General features: G+C 42.1%; 1 protein-coding gene across 2 annotated transcripts in view; it reads left to right on the top strand.

Moving 5' to 3' along the window:
* The first annotated feature begins 3,529 nt into the window (after positions 1 to 3,529).
* Positions 3,530 to 23,270, top strand: part of LOC139756518 (synaptic plasticity regulator PANTS) — a 48,158-nt gene continuing 28,417 nt past the window's right edge. Inside the window, exons 1-3 of one of the 2 annotated variants that reach the window (XM_071675991.1) lie at positions 3,530 to 3,750; positions 9,052 to 9,195; positions 11,647 to 11,811. In XM_071675991.1, coding sequence (XP_071532092.1) covers positions 3,694 to 3,750; positions 9,052 to 9,195; positions 11,647 to 11,811 — 366 coding nt within the window. In that variant the 5' untranslated portion in view covers positions 3,530 to 3,693. The remainder of the gene's footprint in view (positions 3,751 to 9,051; positions 9,196 to 11,646; positions 11,812 to 23,270) is intronic. The other variant, XM_071675992.1, reaches the window with a different exon arrangement.

Here is a 23,270-nt window from a genome sequence, read left to right as displayed (position 1 = left end):
TACCCTATTGCATCAGCTTACCCTATTGCATCAGCTTACCCTATTGCATCAGCTTACCCTATTGCATCAGCTTACCCTATTGCATCAGCTTACCCTATTGCATCAGCTTACCCTATTGCATCAGCTTACCCTATTGCATCAGCTTACCCTATTGCATCAGCTTACCCTATTGCATCAGCTTACCCTATTGCATCAGCTTACCCTATTGCATCAGCTTACCCTATTGCATCAGCTTACCCTATTGCATCAGCTTCCCCTAATGCATCAGCTTCCCCTAATGCATCAGCTTCCCCTAATGCATCAGCTTCCCCTAATGCATCAGCTTCCCCTAATGCATCAGCTTCCCCTAATGCATCAGCTTCCCCTAATGCATCAGCTTACCCTATTGCATCAGCTTACCCTATTGCATCAGCTTACCCTATTGCATCAGCTTACCCTATTGCATCAGCTTACCCTATTGCATCAGCTTACCCTATTGCATCAGCTTACCCTATTGCATCAGCTTACCCTATTGCATCAGCTTACCCTATTGCATCAGCTTACCCTATTGCATCAGCTTACCCTATTGCATCAGCTTACCCTATTGCATCAGCTTACCCTATTGCATCAGCTTACCCTATTGCATCAGCTTACCCTATTGCATCAGCTTACCCTATTGCATCAGCTTACCCTATTGCATCAGCTTACCCTATTGCATCAGCTTCCCCTATTGCATCAGCTTACCCTATTGCATCAGCTTACCCTATTGCATCAGCTTACCCTATTGCATCAGCTTACCCTATTGCATCAGCTTACCCTATTGCATCAGCTTACCCTATTGCATCAGCTTACCCTATTGCATCAGCTTACCCTATTGCATCAGCTTACCCTATTGCATCAGCTTACCCTATTGCATCAGCTTACCCTATTGCATCAGCTTACCCTATTGCATCAGCTTACCCTATTGCATCAGCTTACCCTATTGCATCAGCTTACCCTATTGCATCAGCTTACCCTATTGCATCAGCTTACCCTATTGCATCAGCTTACCCTATTGCATCAGCTTACCCTATTGCATCAGCTTACCCTATTGCATCAGCTTACCCTATTGCATCAGCTTACCCTATTGCATCAGCTTCCCCTAATGCATCAGCTTCCCCTAATGCATCAGCTTCCCCTAATGCATCAGCTTCCCCTAATGCATCAGCTTACCCTATTGCATCAGCTTACCCTATTGCATCAGCTTACCCTATTGCATCAGCTTACCCTATTGCATCAGCTTACCCTATTGCATCAGCTTCCCCTAATGCATCAGCTTCCCCTAATGCATCAGCTTCCCCTAATGCATCAGCTTACCCTATTGCATCAGCTTACCCTATTGCATCAGCTTACCCTATTGCATCAGCTTACCCTATTGCATCAGCTTACCCTATTGCATCAGCTTACCCTATTGCATCAGCTTACCCTATTGCATCAGCTTACCCTATTGCATCAGCTTACCCTATTGCATCAGCTTACCCTATTGCATCAGCTTACCCTATTGCATCAGCTTACCCTATTGCATCAGCTTACCCTATTGCATCAGCTTACCCTATTGCATCAGCTTACCCTATTGCATCAGCTTACCCTATTGCATCAGCTTCCCCTAATGCATCAGCTTCCCCTAATGCATCAGCTTCCCCTAATGCATCAGCTTCCCCTAATGCATCAGCTTCCCCTAATGCATCAGCTTACCCTATTGCATCAGCTTACCCTATTGCATCAGCTTACCCTATTGCATCAGCTTACCCTATTGCATCAGCTTACCCTATTGCATCAGCTTACCCTATTGCATCAGCTTACCCTATTGCATCAGCTTACCCTATTGCATCAGCTTACCCTATTGCATCAGCTTACCCTATTGCATCAGCTTACCCTATTGCATCAGCTTACCCTATTGCATCAGCTTACCCTATTGCATCAGCTTACCCTATTGCATCAGCTTACCCTATTGCATCAGCTTACCCTATTGCATCAGCTTACCCTATTGCATCAGCTTACCCTATTGCATCAGCTTACCCTATTGCATCAGCTTACCCTATTGCATCAGCTTACCCTATTGCATCAGCTTACCCTATTGCATCAGCTTACCCTATTGCATCAGCTTCCCCTAATGCATCAGCTTCCCCTAATGCATCAGCTTCCCCTAATGCATCAGCTTCCCCTAATGCATCAGCTTCCCCTAATGCATCAGCTTCCCCTAATGCATCAGCTTCCCCTAATGCATCAGCTTCCCCTAATGCATCAGCTTACCCTATTGCATCAGCTTACCCTATTGCATCAGCTTACCCTATTGCATCAGCTTACCCTATTGCATCAGCTTACCCTATTGCATCAGCTTCCCCTAATGCATCAGCTTCCCCTAATGCATCAGCTTACCCTATTGCATCAGCTTCCCCTAATGCATCAGCTTCCCCTAATGCATCAGCTTCCCCTAATGCATCAGCTTCCCCTAATGCATCAGCTTCCCCTAATGCATCAGCTTCCCCTAATGCATCAGCTTCCCCTAATGCATCAGCTTCCCCTAATGCATCAGCTTCCCCTAATGCATCAGCTTACCCTATTGCATCAGCTTACCCTATTGCATCAGCTTACCCTATTGCATCAGCTTACCCTATTGCATCAGCTTACCCTATTGCATCAGCTTACCCTATTGCATCAGCTTACCCTATTGCATCAGCTTACCCTATTCAGTAATATCTTTAAGGATATTGGAAAGTTTAGATTATTTTTTGGTAGAATTCACTGAAAAAAATCAATGGTTTCATGCACTGGGACATTAGTAATGAAGGAATCTACATCATAACTGACATCTCAAAACTTTTGTTTGTTTTCTTTATATGAGCAGAGGAAGTATTGCCTACTTACACCTGGGGACAAGAGTTTAGCTACCCTTGTACCTCTGTGTGGGTCTCTGGAAGGCCATATATATTGGAGAAGCATTTATACTTTTGACCTCCATAGAAAATACGTTTAATACCTACACACATGTAATACATTCATACATTCGATATCACTTAACATTTTATTAAATTTTCAGTGACTTGTCTGAGTTGGGTTTGACTGTTCATATCTTTAGTCATATGAACATCGTGAGTCGAAGCTTCGAAGTAGACTAAGTTTGAAAAGCTTAAATGCAGTAATAACTATAAAGTATGGACTAAGAAGAAATAGAAACTGCTGTTATGACTATAAACTGTCTGAGGAAGTACTGAAAAACACTGGGTTATTGAAAGCATACAACTCATGGCAAGCAGAACCCTCACACCACACGACGTCCACCAAGGTCGGACAGACTGATGACTAGGAATTAGCAGATCAGGAATAATGGTCAATGGTTTAGTGATGAAGCAGTCAGACGTAATGGTTATTAATCATTTGGAACGTGAAAGACCAGAAGTAATATGAAGAAAATTTTTTCGCTCTCATTTTATTAAGTTTAGCACTTGTTTAGCGGGAGTCAATCTAGCGACATCTGAAATTTTGAGTTGGCAACTGTGATCACCCCCCCCCCCCCCCACCAACATTGTAAACAATACCCAGGCTGGCTGACACAGGTGGAAGCTGAGCAGTTTGCATTTAGGAAGATATCAAGTGGAATTTGAGCAGTGGTGAGCAAGTGGTAGACCGGAGGAACGGTGCACCAATGAGGCACTGCAGAAGCTGATAATAGCCATGGAAACTGAGGCTCCTATTCAAGATATACCTAACCTTCCACGCCTGGCATGGCTTGTAAGTTCATCCACATTTGTGAGATGACGATTCTATGTCGTGTACGTTTGCGTATACGTTTTGATTAAGTACCAACTTAGATACATCCCAAAAATAATGGTGCCTGTCACTTAATCCCGTACTGACAATTTTGTCCCCACAGTTATCCACTCTGTTCTCTCTTAATAACCGACACCTCGGTCCCTCATGACACATTTGCCTCATATGTGGTATGAAAAATGAAATAAGCTTTCAGTCTGCACTTAGGGTAGTAATGTTAATAAGAAGAGTGGGTCGAGATCGAGATCGAGCAAGGTATTTTATAATAATTACTGTTTTTGACATTGACCTGTTTGTGATAGAAATGGTCAGGATCATTCAAATTACATAAAGAAAATTTGTAAAAGGATTTCACTCATATGAAACAACGTAACAAAATTCGTTTGGTTCAAAATTGTAACAATAGTGATTTGTGCTGGTGTTCCCAGCAAGTTTATTGCACATCCCATGCTCATCCTGTGTACAGTTGGACAAAAAGATTAAAAGGGTTGCAAAGGGTCTTAGTAAGACCCCATTGGGTTGATATTACATAAAATGTCACAATTCGTATTTCAGTACATTACATAGTTTCATATGGTAAGTTTTACCCACAAGATGCAAAAAATAGAAACAAACTTAAAATTTCAGGTATCTTGTTGTTAACAATAAGGTGTGACATTTCGTGGTGAGTTTGTATGGATCTATCCCAGAAAGGCTCTATTTTTACACACTCAAAAACATAGTATTCTAGTTTGTGTCCAAATCTTTGACCACAAACTTTACAATTCACATGGTTAACATCTCCAGTTAGGCCAAAGCACTGATAATACCTATAGCCAAGCTTTAGTCTAGCTGTTACAACATCATGTAATCTGCTGATCCTATTACTTTTTCTATATACAGGTTTTACTATGCATGATCTCACTGTGATGGAAAATGTTTCTAGTTATGCTTATCCTAACTTGTCTTCATGCTTCAAAGAGATCAATTACTTCCTTTCTAATTGCAGTTTTAAGGCTTCTAATTGACAACCCAACATTATTTTCAACATCACCTTTACTAAGTGCAAGTTTGTTTAAAGCATCAGCTTTGTCATGCTCATGGAGGCCTTTATTAGAGGGAATCCTTAACAATTTGATTTGAATTCCTTGAGCAATAATGTCTGAGTATTTGTGTCTAGCTTCAGATACCAGCATGTTACATTCTGATCTCAGGGTGTTAAGGGAAAGTAGTGAAGATATAGAATCAAGAGATAATTAATCTGTCTTTGGCAGTGATTTCTACCTGCTCAAGAGTGATAAGAAGGCAAACAATTCAGTTTGTAGAGTAGATGCCCGGTTGTTTATTCTAAAATTTTTCTCTTATCTGTTACCATTGGGCTTGATAACAATGGCAGCACTGCCTGCCCTCACAGTGGCAGAGTTGTGAGAGCCATCAGTATAGATGACCTGGGCTGCATTATTGTCAGTCTGGAGTTTCTGTATGTGTTCAAGAGCACTGGTCTTAGCTAAGTGTTGAAGGTGAAGATTATAATCAATATTTCTTTCTTTCAATGCCAGTTATGATGAATATACTACAATATAAACATTGGCTGGGATCAGCGATGGTAATAGATTGATAAATGTAGATATAAAGTGAAACCACAAGAAATATCATGATGAAACTAAATATATGATCAGCAACAATGGAGATTGTTTGGTTGTTTATTTGGGCTTTATGGCTATCATATGCTAATTGCCAAGCCACCAATGTAAGTTTATAAACACATTATTATTATTATTATTATACTTAATTGTTGTTTCCCATGTCAGCGAGGTACCACCAGGGAACAGACGAAGAATGGCCCATCCACTCATATACACACATTTTTTTTTTTTTTTATTATACTTTGTCGCTGTCTCCCGCGTTTGCGAGGTAGCGCAAGGAAACAGACGAAAGAAATGGCCCAACCCCCCCCATACACATGTATATACATACGTCCACACACGCAAATATACATACCTACACAGCTTTCCATGGTTTACCCCAGACGCTTCACATGCCTTGATTTAATCCACTGACAGCACGTCAACCCCGGTATACCACATCGCTCCAATTCACTCTATTCCTTGCCCTCCTTTCACCCTCCTGCATGTTCAGGCCCCGATCACACAAAATCTTTTTCACTCCATCTTTCCACCTCCATTTGGTCTCCCTCTTCTCCTCGTTCCCTCCACCTCCGACACATATATCCTCTTGGTCAATCTTTCCTCACTCATTCTCTCCATGTGCCCAAACCACTTCAAAACACCCTCTTCTGCTCTCTCAACCATGCTCTTTTTATTTCCACACATCTCTCTTACCCTTACGTTACTCACTCGATCAAACCACCTCACACCACACATTGTCCTCAAACATCTCATTTCCAGCACATCCATCCTCCTGCGCACAACTCTATCCATAGCCCACGCCTCGCAACCATACAACATTGTTGGAACCACTATTCCTTCAAACATACCCATTTTTGCTTTCCGAGATAATGTTCTTGACTTCCACACATTCTTCAAGGCCCCCAGAATTTTCGCCCCCTCCCCCACCCTATGATCCACTTCCGCTTCCATGGTTCCATCCGCTGCCAGATTCACTCCCAGATATCTAAAACACTTCACTTCCTCCAGTTTTTCTCCATCCAAACTCACCTCCCAATTGACTTGACCCTCAACCCTACTGTACCTAATAACCTTGCTCTTATTCACATTTACTCTTAACTTTCTTCTTCCACACACTTTACCAAACTCAGTCACCAGCTTCTGCAGTTTCTCTCATGAATCAGCCACCAGCGCTGTATCATCAGCGAACAACAACTGACTCACTTCCCAAGCTCTCTCATCCCCAACAGACTTCATACTTGCCCCTCTTTCCAAAACTCTTGCATTTACCTCCCTAACAACCCCATCCATAAACAAATTAAACAACCATGGAGACATCACACATCCCTGCCGCAAACCTACATTCACTGAGAACCAATCACTTTCCTCTCTTCCTACACGTACACATGCCTTACATCCTCAATAAAAACTTTTCACTGCTTCTAACAACTTGCCTCCCACACCATATATTCTTAATACCTTCCACAGAGCATCTCTATCAACTCTATCATATGCCTTCTCCAGATCCATAAATGCTACATACAAATCCATTTGCTTTTCTAAGTATTTCTCACATACATTCTTCAAAGCAAACACCTGATCCACACATCCTCTACCACTTCTGAAACCACACTGCTCTTCCCCAATCTGATGCTCTGTACATGCCTTCACCCTCTCAATCAATACCCTCCTATATAATTTACCAGGAATACTCAACAAACTTATACCTCTGTAATTTGAGCACTCACCCTTATCCCCTTTGCCTTCGTACAATGGCACCATGCACGCATTCCGCCAATCCTCAGGCACCTCACCATGAGTCATACATACATTAAATAACCTTACCAACCAGTCAATAATACAGTCACCCCCTTTTTTAATAAATTCCACTGCAATACCATCCAAACCTGCTGCCTTGCCGGCTTTCATCTTCCGCATATACTCATACACATACATATATACACATACAAAAACATTAACGTATATATACACATGTACATTTTCATACTTGCTTGCCTTCCTCCATCCCTGATGCTATCCCTCCCCACATGAAACAGCATCGCTTCCCCCTGCTTCAGCGAAGTAGCACCAGGAAAACATACAAAAAAGGCCACATTCATTGACACTCAGTGTCTGGCTGTCATATGTAATGCACCAAAATCACAGATTCCTGTCCACATCCAGGCCCCACAGACCTTTCCATGGTTTACTCCAGAAGCTTCACATGTCCTGGTTCAGTCCATTGACAGCACGTTGACTCTGGTATACCACATCGTTCCAGTTCACTCTATTCCTTGCACACCTCTCACCTTCCTGTATGTTCAGGTCCCAATCGCTCAAAATGTTTTTCACTCCATCCTTCCACCTCTAATTTGGTCTCCCGCTTCTCCTTGTTCCCTCCATCTGACACATATATCCTCTTTGTCAGTCTTTCCTTACTCATTCTGCTCTCTCAACCACACTCTTTATTTCCACACATCTCTCTTACCTTTTCATTACTTACTTGATCAATCCACCTCACACCACATATTGTCCTCAAGCATTTCATTTCCAACACATCCACCCTCCTCTGTACATCTTTATCTATAGCCCTTGCCTCACAACCACATAACAGTGTTGGAACAACCATTCCTTCAAACATTCTCATATCTCAATTAACTTGTCCCTCAGACCTATTGAATCTGATCCATCAACAACCACAGAGATAGATTAGCCAAAGAAGGAGCTAGATATGAAGAAGCAAAGTGAGGGAGGGAAGCCAAAAGAGGGGAGCTTGAAGATGAGTCCCTAATGCCACACTCTGTCAAAAGCTTTGTGTATGTTAAGGGCAACTACACATGACTCTCCTAAACCTTTTAAGGATGATGATCATAGAAAAGAATATCACCAGTGGATCCTACCTTATGGAAACCATACTGGTGATCAGAGAGAAGACTGTGAGTTTGAGGTGCCTGAGGGTGTGGGAGTTGAGGAGAAATTCAGATACTTTATAAAGGAATTGAGGAGGAATTCAGATACTTTAGAAATGGTAGATGTCAAAGCAATAGGACAGTAGAGGGGTCAGAACAGTTACCCTTTTTAGGGATGAGTTGTATCAATCCATGCTTCCAAGTAGAAGGAAAAGTTTTGGTTTTTGATAGAAATGGAACAGACAAGCAAGCACAGGTGCAGTTTCGTAGGCACGCTCTTTCAGTGCAAGGGGATAGGTATCATCAGAATCATAAGCCTCGCTTGTGTCCAGAGAAAGAAGCACTTTTCAGACAGTGAAAAGAGAATAAGGGGATGGGCATGGGATTAGTAAGAGGAGCATCCAGGGTTGGAGGAATGTTAGAGTCACTGAAAGTGGAGTTAGAGGAGAAATGGGAACCAAAGAGAGTTGCTTTTTCTTCAGGAGTGACATCTATAGTACTGCCAGAACAGAAAAGTGAAAAAATGTAAAGTGACAGAAGTTGTTAGAGATGCCCTAAGCTAAAGACAAAAAAAAAAGACCTATGAGGAGAGGTTATCACACTTCTGAATAAAGTAATGCTTTGCCTAATGGATAACGTGCTTGCAGTGATTATGGGCAGTGATTAAATCTGAGTGGGAGTCAGAGGAAGGAGAGTTTTTCTAAGTCTAATATGCCTTATCCCTTGCCTGAATGGCCTCGAAACAGGAGCGGTTGAACCATGGATTGGAAGAAGAGGTTGTCGTGGAGGAAGAGGGGATAAGTATTTCCATTCCTGCAAGAATATCCTCTGCTCTGTGTTTGGCAGAGACAGAAGCATCACCAAATAAGAGAGTAATTTACCCAAGGAAAGTCAGTAAAGAAGTTACTTAAGTTACTCCATTCAGTTTTGTTGAGGTGCTAGTATTTATGCTTAGAAGGGGCTGCTGGAGGGGAGGCGCTGTTAAAATAGATGCATATATGAGTGTTGTAAGATGAACCAGTTGGGGGCAAGATTGTGTTATTTCAGGGGGATGGACTGTAAGTGAAAAATAGATCCATAATATTAGGAGAGTGGTCAAAGTGGTCAGGAATATGGGTAAGATGGGTGATAATTTGCTGTAAATTATTGATTGAGAATGGAGAACATGAGGGCTTCAATCTCTCCAACATCTGTATGGGAGGAATTCAACCATGTTTGAATCCCTAAGGTAGAGGGTCTCGGCTTATAAGTGAGAGGATGCCACAGTCTCATGGCAGGAGTTTAGATTGACGAAGAAAGATATAAAATTTGTAGAATTAGGAGAGCAGTAGGGAAAATAGAGGTTGTTGTGAGACACACCTTGAGCCACATAAAGTTTTGGGACTCAAGGTCCTTGAGGCATGCAATAGGTGTACTGGTCTTGGGATAAGTACAAACACTGCCTTTGAACCGGAATTGTGAGTGGAAATTATAGTTGGATATGAAAAAGGGATAAGTGAGAACATCATTAGACAGCTGTGTCATAGAGAGAAGTAAGATATTAGGGGAGGTACAAGACAGATGGTGTTCAACAGAGAAGAGGTTACTATGGTTATGCATTTGTGATTATAGTTTAAGAGTTAGATAAAATGTTTCTGAAGGGAACTGTGTAAAAGTATGAAATAAGAAGGAAGTACAGGTTGAGCATCCTAATCCAAAATCTTTCAGAATCCAAAACTTTTTGAGTGGTGACATGACATCACAAGTGCAAAATTCCACACCTGACCTCACTTGCCCATGCTGGGCTCTGACGCTCTGTTGGCACCAGTTTGTTATAAACCATTATCACCGCAAATCCTGCATGCATTAGTCTTTTTTTTTTTGCTTATTCTCTTTTGCTTATCCATAGCATATAAATTCCGAGTCAGGAATGAAGGTGATGCCAAACAACCACAGATTGTCCACATGGGTGGCTAACGTTGCGACACATTAGCTTTCTGATGTTTTAGTGTTACACAAACTGTTTTTTGTGCAAAATTATTAAAAGTATTATATACATTACCTTCAGGCTATGTGTATAAGTTGTGTATGAAACATAAATGGATTTTGTGTTTAGACTTGGGTCCCATCCCCAAGATATCTCATTATCTATTATCCATTGCAACAAATGTGGAAAACAGGATGGTATAGAAACAAATGGGTTAGAGCTGGGACATACCTCACCATTTCGATTGCTCAGTGGTCTTCCTCAGGAGATACTGATTCCAGCATTTGGCAGGACTGTGTTCCTCAGCAAAATGGTCACCCATTCAGATGCCTTGGCATGTCACTCTCTAATTGGATCACTTGTCCTGCTGCCTCCACCTGTTCACAGCAGTCTCTGCTACCTGGCGTGACTGGCATATAAACCCTGATTTTAAGCTAACATTCTTAATCCCTTTCTCCAGGCAAGCTATCACACTAAACTGTTTAGTGATAGTGTGGGAGATTACATAGAGGAAGGGATTAAGAATAATGTTAACACGAGGTCTGGGTTCATCTGCTGGTCACGTCAGGCAGCGGAGATTGCTGTGAACGGGTGAAGGCAGCAGGACAAGCAATCCAATCAAAGAGCGACATGCCAAGGCATCTTACTGGGTGAACATCACTTGCTGGGGGAACATAGTCCTGCCAAATGCTGGAATCAGTATCTCCTGAGGAAGACCGTTGAACAGTCGAAACATTGAGGTATGTTTCAGCTCTAACCCGTTCGTTTCCATACCATCCTGTTTTCCACATATCTCATTTATATCCAAGGTCCAAAAAAATTCCAAAATCTGAAGCACTTCTGGTCCCAGACATTTCAGTTAAGGAATACTCAACCTGCAGTATGTATTTTGATGAGTTGAGGATAATTAATGGTAAGCAAACTGTTGTAGCAACTTCTATGAAAATGTAGTTATAATTAATAATTACATATATATATATATTAAGACTATTTCCAGTATAATTAGATTAAAAGTTAGATAAGATTTTTCTAAACAAAAGTGTGTAAACGTGGCATCATTAACTTTTTAAAACCACACTTTGACTCGGTTTTCTCCTAGATGGATGTGTAAGTGGCATCATTGGTGCCCAAAGGACATTTAACACATCGGTTGCTTATGTGGGATCATTATTGCACAAAGGTGTTAATCAAGGCAGTTTTACTCTTTACAAGAGAATTTTGTCTGCTTGATTTGAAATTGGTGAACTTTCTGCTTCACCATTATGGTTTTTTGCTTTCTGTGACCTCATCTCTAGCAGGTTGTAAATACAGTATGCTATTTGCTTTGTCCAATCACTTAAACGTCTCACATTTAAACACTTTTTTTTACTTGCAGGTTCGCCGATGTGAGCGATATAAAGAAGAGTATAATGACTGTACAACCATAAAGGCAAAGTTTCATCAATATTTCATCCATGGTGAAACTCAGGATTGCTCTCAGTGGAAAGCAGACTACAAGCAATGCTTAAATTATAGGAAACATAATGATTTGGAGTCCTTGGTAAGTAGAACTAAAGATCACAAGACAATGTTTGGCTTTTTGTTATAGCAAAAAGGGTAAAAGATGGATATTAGAATTATAGTGATATGAAGCTGCTTGGTGTATTTTCAGATTACACCTGGGGTCATAAGAAATAAGATAAAAAAGCTTATGAATTCAATATGAACAGATTTAACAGCATGCAGTCTAATCCACTCCATTAATTCTTAAGGAAGAATTTCTTGAACATTGCAATTATAGTTTTCTGCACTCTAAACCTGTGGCATAGTTTCAGTCCTGTACCAAGATGCACATCTCTGTCAGTTTATAAACATCTTATACTTTTTGCCTGGGAGTTTGCCACTAGAGATTCAAAAGATGAAATATTAGATTTTTTTCACTGAATCCTGCAGATTTTTAAGCAGATCTTTAGGATTTTTTAGGAGAGACTGCGAGGGTTCTGTGGCTTCAGAATGTTTGAAAACCCATTGCCTAGAGCTTTTTATCTTATACCCCTGTTTGATTCTCACAGCCATGCTCACATCCTGTCTGAGAATGCAGGTATGGTAGCCTCCTCAAAGGGATAAAACGAAAGAGGTTAACCTTGCTAAAGTGTTCATAAGCTCAATTGCATAGCATTTTGAAGGGTATTACTGTACTCATATCCTAGATGTTAAGGTCCTCCCTGATATATCAGAACAGAAGACCATGCCTCCAGTGACTCTGTCTGAATCACAGAACAGAATGACATTATATGTAAAAGAGGTAACTCTCAGCCTCAGGCATGCCCATACTTTCACCATGGCTTACTTTGCAGAAGTAAGATGACACGTGTGAGCATAGTCATTATGATGACTGAAGAAGTAAAGGATCAGTCAGGATGTTTTGTAGCACCACTAGAGAGATCTGCTTGAGGCCTTTGTGGATGATGAGGATGCCTTTGGGCCAGTTTTAGGGCTTTTGGAACTGATGTAACACAAATGTTGACCAGAAATTACTGATAATGATGTGATCTGTGATCTTGATTTAGCGCAGTTGGTAGACCATGCATCTACATCTCTGATGCCTGTTTCCCTTGGGAACTTCCTCATAGGGGTGGCCATGGCAAGTCTCCATAAATGTTAAACTCCAGTGCTGCTTCATAGTCTTTAGTACCTCACCCTTAACAGGCAGCTAGCAGAGAGCAACTCTAGTGCAGTGTTTTCAAAGGTTCCTTCCTAATGTTTCTTCCAACTACAGTAAACCCTCTATTTAATGGACTATTAGTGGGGAAGGAGCATCTATTAATGCCGAAAGTCTGTTAAATTGAATGTAACCTATTTCTATGCCACATTTAATTTCACACACTTTCCTTTAAATCATCTGTCACTGTAGGGTTTAGTGTGTGGTACAATAGTTGGGTGGCGGTCACCCGGCAGCATGGGAACATTCACTTGGCGGTTGGAGGCAGGAATCAGACCAAGATAAGAGGTGATACCACCCTTTCCTGTGAAAGAATTCTTCTTCATGATATTGGAGGCAGGAGTCAGACCAAGATAGAGGTGATGCCACCCTTTTCTGTGAAAGGATACTTCTTTATAATAAAGTGAGGAAGGAATACATGCTTTGATTACACTTCTTACATTGTGCAGTGAGTAGGATTCGAAGCTATGTGGGAAAATCCCAAGTTATCACAGGGCTTCTCACTTTCTTAAGGAGATGGTATGCACCCATAGAAATTGCCTCACATGGGGGAACCAATCTAGACAGTGAGGAGATGGAAGCTTCAACAAAAATGGGTTGCATCTTCTCAGCCCACTTTTCCCAGTCCAGTGGTAAGGGCAGCTAAACGGATGTTAAGGGACAACATGGGTTTTGGAGGTAGCTTGCACAGCAGCAAAATGACTCAGGCTATGCTCCAATATCTCAACACTCCCCTAAGAGAGGTGGATAAGTTGCCCACACAGCTGGCAGCAGGAAGACGGTTGTGAGATGGTGTTCTGGCACCCCGGCAATGGAGAGCTGCTCTGTGAAACAGGGAGTGGGGTATAGTTGAGAGCCAGGCTCACATGTAGAGCGACCCAGCAGGTGATGCAGCTATGCTTCCTCAGCTGTCTGTAGGCACCCCTGTCTGTATGTAGGACAACGAATTGCTTCAAAGGTGTGGGACAGGTTGGGCATGGTAGTGGAGGTGAAGCTGGCTGGCAGTGGCCACCTGTCTTTGTGAAACTGATGTCTCCTATGCCTCCGGATTTCGCTGACCCCCACAGCACCCTTGGGTCAAGGGGAGTACCCACCAGCAGAAGCTTCCTCCCCAGTTGTGGCAACACCCAGACTTATGCAGCAGTGCCCTCACTGTGTGAGACACCACCCCACACACTTGCAAGATTTTGTTTGTGGTGGTTCCTGTGGAGAGTGAACACGCTTATTTATTGTCATTTTTGTTATGCTTGCATGTAAAGGAAGTATATTGTTGCTGAGCAGTGATTTGTGTGTATATTTGCCTTATGCCTTGTAAGATTTTGATTTCATTCTCTTTTTTATTGTTTTGTTTTTAGTTTTGTTTTTGTTGTAACAGAATGTCACATTTAGTTAGGATACTAGCAGTGTTCCCAAGCTTGAGGTGGCCATTCGTAAAGAAAGGCACAGTTTGTACCCACAACTTCTCAAGAACTTAACAGAATCGGTGCCTTCACACCTTCAAGAATTTATAAAGAAGAAAAAGAAGCCAATTATCAAAACTGTACTTAAATAAAGCTAATGAATAGTTTATCTTTATTTTATCTGTTGGCTTCCCCCGTGCATAATGCACTATTGAGGTGTGTACTCATATACATATACAAACACAGACATATACATATATACACATGTGCATATTCATACTTGCTTACCTTCATCCATTCCCAGCGACACCCCACCCCAAAGGAAACAGCATCGCTACCCCCTACATCAGCGAGGTAGCACCAGGAAGACAGAAAAATGCCACATTCATTCACACTCAGCCTCTAGCTGTCATGTGTAATACACTGAAGCCACAGCTTCCTATCCACATCCAGGCTCCACAGACCTTTCCATGGTTTACCCCAGACGTTTCACATGCTCTGGTTCAGTCCATTGACAGCACATCGACCCTGGTACAGCATATCATTCCAATTCACTCTATTCCTTGCACGCCTCTCACCCTCTTGCATGGTCAGGTCCTGATCGCTCAAAATCTCTCTCACTCCATCCTTCCACCTCCAGTTTGGTCTCCAGCTTCTTCTTCCCTCCACCTCTGACACATTTATCCTCTTTGTCAACCTTACCTTACTCATTCTCTCCATATTTCCAAACCATCTCAACACACACTCTTCTGCTCTCTCAGCCACACTCTTTTTATTAACACACATATCTCTTACCCTTTCAATACTTACTCGATCAAACCACATGAAGCAGGGGATAGCAATGCTGTTTTCCTGTGGGGCAGGGTAGCGACAGGAATGGACGAAGGCAAACAAGTATATATGTACATGTGTACAAGAAACAGCGTCAATACCCCCGCTTCAAAGATTTAGCACTAGGAAAACAGACAAAGAAAATGCCCCACTCGTTCAGACTCAGTCTCTAGTTGTCATGTGTAATGCACTAAAACCACAGCTCCCTATCCACATCCAGGCCTTAAAGATCTTTCCATGATTTACTCAAGTCTCTAGTTGTCATGTGTAATGCACTGAAACCACAGCTCCCTATCCACATCCAGGCCCTAAAGATCTTTCCATGATTTACCCCAGATGTTTCACATGCCCTGGTTTAGTCCATTGACAGCACGTCGACCCAGGTATACCACATGGTTCCAATTCACTCTATTCCTTGCACGCCTCTCACCCTCCTGCATATTCAGGCCCCAGTCACTCAAAATCTTTTTCACTCCATCCTTCCACCTACAATTTGGTTTCCCCAATTTGGTTTCCCACTTCTCCTTGTTCCCTCCACCTCAGACACATTCACCCTTTTTTTCAACCTTTCCTCACTCATTCTCTCCATATGTCCAAACCATTTCAACACACCCTCTGCTGCTCTCTCAACTACACTCTTTTTATTACCACACATTTCTCTTACCCTTTCATTACTTAATCAAACCACCTCACACCACATATTGTCTTCAAATATTTCATTTCCAACACATCCACCCTCCTCCATACAACCCTATCTATAGCCCATGCCTCGCAACCTTGTAATATTGTTGGAACTACTGTTTCTTCAAACATACCCCATTTTTGCTCTCCAAGATAACTTTCTTTCTTTCCATGCATTTTTCAGTGCTCCCAGAACCTTCACCCCCTCCCCACCTTGTAACTCACATGCTTCCATTTGCTGCTAAGTCCACCCCCAGATATCTAAAACACTTGACTTCCTCCAATTTTTCTCCATTGAAACTTACATCCCAACTAACTTGTCCCTCAACCCTGCTGAACCTAATAACCTTAAGTTTAATGCCCCCAAGACCCGGTTTGTACCTATTTCTCTATCGAAAATTCCTCACAACTTTCCTCTCTCCTTTGACAGTTCTGTAATTTCACCTCTTGAATCTGTGAACTTACTTGGTATTGTTGTAGGATCCATTGTGTCTTGGAAACCCCAAATTACAGAAATAGCTATTTCCCTCTAAGAAACTGGGAGTACTGCTTACATATGAGAATTTCTTTTCTTCTGAACAGTTGCTCCATTTATACAAAAGAGTGATCCGTCCTAGGATGGAGTACTGCTCTCACATGTTGGGTGGCTCTGATGGAGTTGAGTCAAAAGTGGTCCAACTTGTAAACTGTCTTCGGCTAACTTCAGAACTTGACCCACTTGCCATACACCACAGTGTTGTTTTGCTTTCCTGACCTGCTTGCCATACACCGCAGTGTTGTTTTGCTTTCCCTCTTTTCTAGGTATTACTTTGATTTTTGCTTCCGAGAGCTGGCTTCTTGTGTGTCCCCACCACTAGCTAGATCAGCAAGCTGGTACATCACATGATTACTTTGTGGCCATTAGCAACTCAGGGATGGGCTATTTTGATAACTGATTTTTTCCCTGTACCTCAAAGCTTTGGAATGCTCTACCCTTTCATGTCTTTCCCAATAAGCATGACCTAGCACATTTTAAAAGACAGATTTTTTTACCTCCAAAGTTATAGAATACTATCCTTTGTCTCTTTCCCTTTCATTCACCTCTCCATATTTCAGTTTAGGCTCGGCTTTGATGTGGACTTTTTTGTCTGTGACTGGAGCCTCCCATGAGGGAAAAATAGCACTGTGCATGTTATACTAAAAATAATGTAAATCTAATGTAAATTCAGAGGTCCCAGTGTAAGAGTGTGGAATGAGTGGAACAGAATGACTGAGGGCATAGCTAATGCAGACAGCATACATAGATACGAGATTGTATGAAAATAGAGAATATTCAAGAAATGGGGCTATATGAGTATAAAACTTTTCCGGTACAGTACAAATGGGTAATATGAGTGATCAGGGCCTGAACATGCAGGAGGGTGAAAGGCGGGCAAGGAATAGAGTGAGTTGAATCGATGTGGTATACCGGAGTTGACGTGCTGTCAGTGGATTGAATCAGGGCATGTGAAGCGTCTGGGGTAAACCATGGAAAGTTGTGTGGGGCCTGGATGTGGAAAGGGAGCTGTGGTTTCGGGCATTATTGCATGACAGCTAGAGACTGAGTGTGAACGAATGGGGCCTTTGTTGTCTTTTCCTAGCGCTACCTCGCACACATGAGGGGGGAGGGGGATGGTATTCCATGTGTGGCGAGGTGGTGATGGGAATGAATAAAGGCAGACAGTGTGAATTGTGTGCATGGGTATATATGTATGTGTCTGTGTGTGTATATATATGTGTACATTGAGATGTATAGGTATGTATATTTGTGTGTGTGGACGTGTATGTATATACATGTGTATGGGGGTGGGTTGAGCCATTTCTTTCGTCTGTTTCCTTGCACTACCTCGCAAACGCGGGAGACAGTGACAAAGCAAAATAAAAAAAAAATCAAGAAAAATCCCTGGGGATAGGGGAGAAAGAATACTTCCCACGTATTCCCCATGTGTTGTAGAAGGCAACTAAAGGGGGCAGGAGCGTAGAGCTAGAAACCCTCCCCTTCTTGTATTTTAACTTTCTACAAGGGTAAACAGAAAAAGGAGTCATGCGGGGAGTGCTCATCCTCCTCGAAAGCTCAGATTGGGATGTCTAAATGTATGTGGATGTAACAAAGATGAGAAAAAAAAGAGAGATAGGTAGTATGTTTGAGGAAAGGAACCTGGATGTTTTGGCTCTGAGTAAAACAAAGCTCAAGGGTAAAGGGGAAGAGTGGTTTGGGAATGTCTTGGGAGTAAAGTCAGGGGTTGGTGAGAGGACAAGAGCAGGAGTTGTGGGAGTATGTGTTAGAGAGCAAGAAAGTAAACTCTAGATTGATATGGGTAAAACTGAAAGTGGATGGAGAGAATTGGGTGATTATTGGTGCCTATGCACCTAGTCATGAGAGGCAAGTGTTTTGGTAGCACTTGAGTGAGTGTCTTAGCAGCTTTGATGCACGAGACTGGGTTATAGTGATTTTTTTTTTTTTTTTTTTTTTGCTTTGTCGCTGTCTCCCGCGTTTGCGAGGTAGCGCAAGGAAACAGACGAAAGAAATGGCCCAACCCACCCCCATACACATGTATATACATACATCCACACACGCAAATATACATACCTACACAGCTTTCCATGGTTTACCCCAGACGCTTCACATGCCTTGATTCAATCCACTGACAGCACGTCAACTCCGGTATACCACATCGCTCCAATTCACTCTATTCCTTGCCCTCCTTTCACCCTCCTGCATGTTCAGGCCCCGATCACACAAAATCTTTTTCACTCCATCTTTCCACCTCCAATTTGGTCTCCCTCTTCTCCTCGTTCCCTCCTCCTCCGACACATATATCCTCTTGGTCAATCTTTCCTCACTCATTCTCTCCATGTGCCCAAACCATTTCAAAACACCCTCTTCTGCTCTCTCAACCATGCTCTTTTTATTACCACACATCTCTCTTACCCTTACGTTACTTACTCGATCAAACCACCTCACACCACACATTGTCCTCAAACATCTCATTTCCAGCACATCCATCCTCCTGCACACAACTCTATCCATAGCCCACACCTTGCAACCATACAACATTGTTGGAACCACTATTCTTTCAAACATACCCATTTTTGCTTTCCGAGATAATGTTCTCGACTTCCACACATTCTTCAAGGCTCCCAGAATTTTCGCCCCCTCCCCCACCCTATGATCTACTTCCGCTTCCATGGTTCCATCCGCTGCCAGATCCACTCCCAGATATCTAAAACACTTCACTTCCTCCAGTTTTTCTCCATTCAAACTCACCTCCCAATTGACTTGACCCTCAACCATACTGTACCTAATAACCTTGCTCTTATTCACATTTACTCTTAACTTTCTTCTTTCACACACTTTACCAAACTCAGTCACCAGCTTCTGCAGTTTCTCACATGAATCAGCCACCAGCGCTGTATCATCAGCGAACAACAACTGACTCACTTCCCAAGCTCTCTCATCCCCAACAGACTTCATACTTGCCCCTCTTTCCAAAACTCTTGCATTCACCTCCCTAACAACCCCATCCATAAACAAATTAAACAACCATGGAGACATCACACACCCCTGCCGCAAACCTACATTCACTGAGAACCAATCACTTTCCTCTCTGCCTACACGTACACATGCCTTACATCCTCGATAAAAACTTTTCACTGCTTCTAACAACTTGCCTCCCACACCATATATTCTTAATACCTTCCACAGAGCATCTCTATCACCTCTATCATATGCCTTCTCCAGATCCATAAATGCTACATACAAATCCATTTGCTTTTCAAGTATTTCTCACATACATTCTTCAAAGCAAACACCTGATCCACACATCCTCTACCACTTCTGAAACCACACTGCTCTTCCCCAATCTGATGCTCTGTACATGCCTTCACCCTCTCAGTGATGGGTGATTTAAATGCAAAGGTGAGTAATGTGGTAGTTGAGGGTATAATTGGTGTACATGGAGTTTTGTAAATGGAAATGGTGAAGAGCTTGTAGGTTTGTGTGCTGAAAAAGGACTGGTGATTGGGAATACCTAGTTTAAAAAGAGAGATATACATAAGTATACATATGTAAGTAGGAGAGATGGCCAGAGAGCGTTATTGGATTACGTGTTAATTGATAGGCACATGAAAGAAAGACTTTTGGATGTTAATGTGCTGAAAGAGGCAACTGGAGGGATGTCTGTTCATTGTCTTGTGGAGGCGAACGTGAAGATTTGTGGAGGTTTTCAGAAAAGAAGAGAGAATGTTGGGGTGAAGAGAGTGGTGAGAGTAAGTGAGCTTGGAAAGGAGACTTGTGTGAGGAAGTACCAGGAGAAATTGAGTGAAGAATGGCAAATGTTGAGAGCAAATTGACGTAAGGGGAGTGGGGGAGGAATAGGATGTATTTAGGGAAGTAGTGATTGTTTGCAAAAAAGTTGCTTGTGGCATGAGAAAGGTGGGAGATGGGCAGATTAAAAAGGGTAGTGAATGGTGGGATGAAGAAGTGAGATTGGTAGTAAAAGAGAAGAGAGAGGTATTTGGATGATTTTTGCAGGGAAGTAGTGCAAATGACTGGGAGATGTATAAAAGAAAGTGGCAGAAGGTCAAGAGAAAGGTGTAAGAGGTGAAAGAGAGGGCAAATGAGAGTTGGGATGAGAAAGTATCGTTAAATTTTAGGGAGAATAAAAAGATGTCTTGGAAGGAGGTAAATAAAGTGTGTAAGACAAGAGAACAAATGGGAACATCGGTGAAGGGGGCTAATGGGTAGGTAGTAACAAGTAGTGGTGAAGTGAGAAAGAGATGGAGAGAGTATTTTGAAGGTTTGTTGAATGTGATTGATGATAGAGTAGGAGATATAGGGTGTTTTGCTCAAGGTGGTGTGCAGGGTGAGAGAGTAGGGAGAATGGTTTGGTAAACAGAGAAGAGGTAGTGAAAGCTTTGCGGAAGATGAAAGCCAGCAGGGCGGTGGGTTTGGATGGTGTTGCACTGGAATTTATAAAAAAAGGGGGTGACTGTGTTGTTGATTGGTTGGTAAGGGTATTCAGTGTATGTATGATCCATGGTGAAGTACCAGAGGATTGGCGGAATGCATGCATAGTGCCATTGTACAGAGGCAAAGGGGATAAAAGTATGTTCAAATTACAGAGGTATATAAGTTTGTTGAGTCTTCCTGGGGAATTATATGGGGGGATATTGATTGAGAGGGTCAAGGCATGTACAGAGCATCAGATTGGAGAAGAGCAGTGTGGCTTCAGAAGTGGTAGAGGATGTGTGGACCAGCTGTATGTGAGAAATACTTAGAAAAACAGATGGATTTGTATGTAGCATTTATGGATCTAGAGAAGGCATATATATGATAGGGTTGATAGAGATGCTTTGTGGAAGGTATAAAGAAAATATGGTGTGGGAGGTAAGTTGCTACAAGCAGTGAAAAGTTTTTACCAAGGACGTAAGGCATGTGTACGAGTAGGAAGAGAGGAAAGTGATTGGTTCCCAGTGAATGTCGGTTTTGTGGGTGGTGCATGATGTCTCCATGGTTGTTCAATTTGTTTATGGATGGGTTGGTTAGGGAGGTGAATGCAAGAGTTTTGGAGAGAGGGGCTAGTATGTGATTTGTTGTGGATGAGAGGGCTTGGGAAGTGAATCAGTTGTTCGCTGATGATGCAGTGCTGGTGGCTGATTCGGCTGAGAAACTGCAGAAGTTGGTGATTGAGTTTGGTAAAGTTTGTGAAAGAAGAAAGCTGAGAGTAAATGTGAATAAGAGCAAGGTTATTAGGTTCAGTAGGGTTGAGGGGCAAGTTAATTGGGAGGTAAGTTTGAATGGAGAAGAACTGGAGGAAGTGAAGTGTTTTAGATATCTGGGAGTGGATTTAGCAGCGGATGGAACCATGGAAGCGGAAGTGAGTCACAGGGTGGGGTAGGGGGCAAAGGTTCTGGGAGCATTGAAGAATGTTTTGAAGGCGAGAACGTTATCTTGGAGAGCAAAAAATGGGTATGTTTGAAGTAATAGTGGTTCCAACAATGTTATATGGTTCTGAGGCATGTGCTATAGATAGGGTTGTGTGGAGGAGGGTGGATGTTATGGAAATGAAATGTTTGAGGACAATATGTGGTGTGAGGTAGTTTAATAAAGTGATGAAAGGGTAAGAGAGATGTTAGGTAATAAAAAGAGTGTGGTTGAGAGAGCAGAAGAGGATGTGTTGAAATGGTTTGGTCACCTGGAGAGAATGAGAGAGGAAAGATTGACAAAGAGGATATGTGTGTCAGAGGTAGAGGGAATGAGGAGAAGCAGTTGACCAAATTAGAGGTGGAAGGATGGAATAAAAAAGATTTTAAGTGATCGAGGCTTGAACATACAGGAGGGTGAAAGGTGTGCAAGGATTAGAGTGAATTGGAATGATGTGGTATACTGGGCTCGACGTGCTGTCACTGGATTGAACCAGGGTATGTGAAGCATCTGGGGTAAACCATGGAAAATGTTGTGGGACCTAGATGTGGAAAGGGAGCTGTGGTTTCGGTGCATTACACATGACAGCTAGAGACTGAATGTGAACGAATGTGGCCTTTTATGTCTTTTCTTAGTGCTACTTTGCATGTGCACGTAGGGAGGATGCTTTTTCATGTTTGGCGGGTGGTGACAGGAATGAATAAAGACAGCAAGTATGGATTATGTACATGTGTATATACATATATGATTTTGTGTTTTTTTGATAAATCTAAAATTGGTGAAAAAGTTTAATGTAAAAGAATATTTTATGTTATGAATTGGGGATAGGGGAGAAAGAATACTTCCCACGTATTCCCTTCATGTCGTAGAAGGCGACTAAAAGGGAAGGGAGCGGGGGGCTGGAAATCCTCCCCTCTCATTTTTTTTTTTTTTTCTAAATTTTCCAAAAGAAGGAACAGAGAAGGGGGCCATGTGAGGATATTCCCTCAAAGACTCAGTCCTCTGTTCTTAACGCTACCTCGCTAATGCGGGAGATGGCGAATAGTATGAAAAAAAAATATATATATATATATATATATATATATATTTTCTTTCTTTTCTTTTAAACTATTCGCCATTTCCCGCGTTAGCGAGGTAGCATTAAGAACAGAGGACTGGGCCTTTGAGGGAATACCCTCACCTGGCCCAATTCTCTGTTCCTTCTTTTGGAAAATTAAAAAAAACGAGAGGGGAGGATTTCCAGCCCCCTGCTCCCTCCCCTTTTAGTCGCCTTCTACGACACGCAGGGAATACGTGGGAAGTATTCTTAATCCCCTATATATATATATATATATTAATATGGGAGCGGGGGGCTGGAAATCCTCCCCTCTCAATTTTTTTTTTTTCTTTTTTAATTTTCCAAAAGAAGGAACAGAGAAGGGGGCCAGGTGAGGATATTCCCT

This window comes from Panulirus ornatus, chromosome 22 (genome assembly GCF_036320965.1).
Source record: "Panulirus ornatus isolate Po-2019 chromosome 22, ASM3632096v1, whole genome shotgun sequence".
Lineage (NCBI taxonomy): Eukaryota > Metazoa > Arthropoda > Malacostraca > Decapoda > Palinuridae > Panulirus > Panulirus ornatus.
The sequence above is the reverse complement of the archived record's forward strand: the minus strand, read 5'-3'. Positions and strand labels throughout refer to the sequence as shown.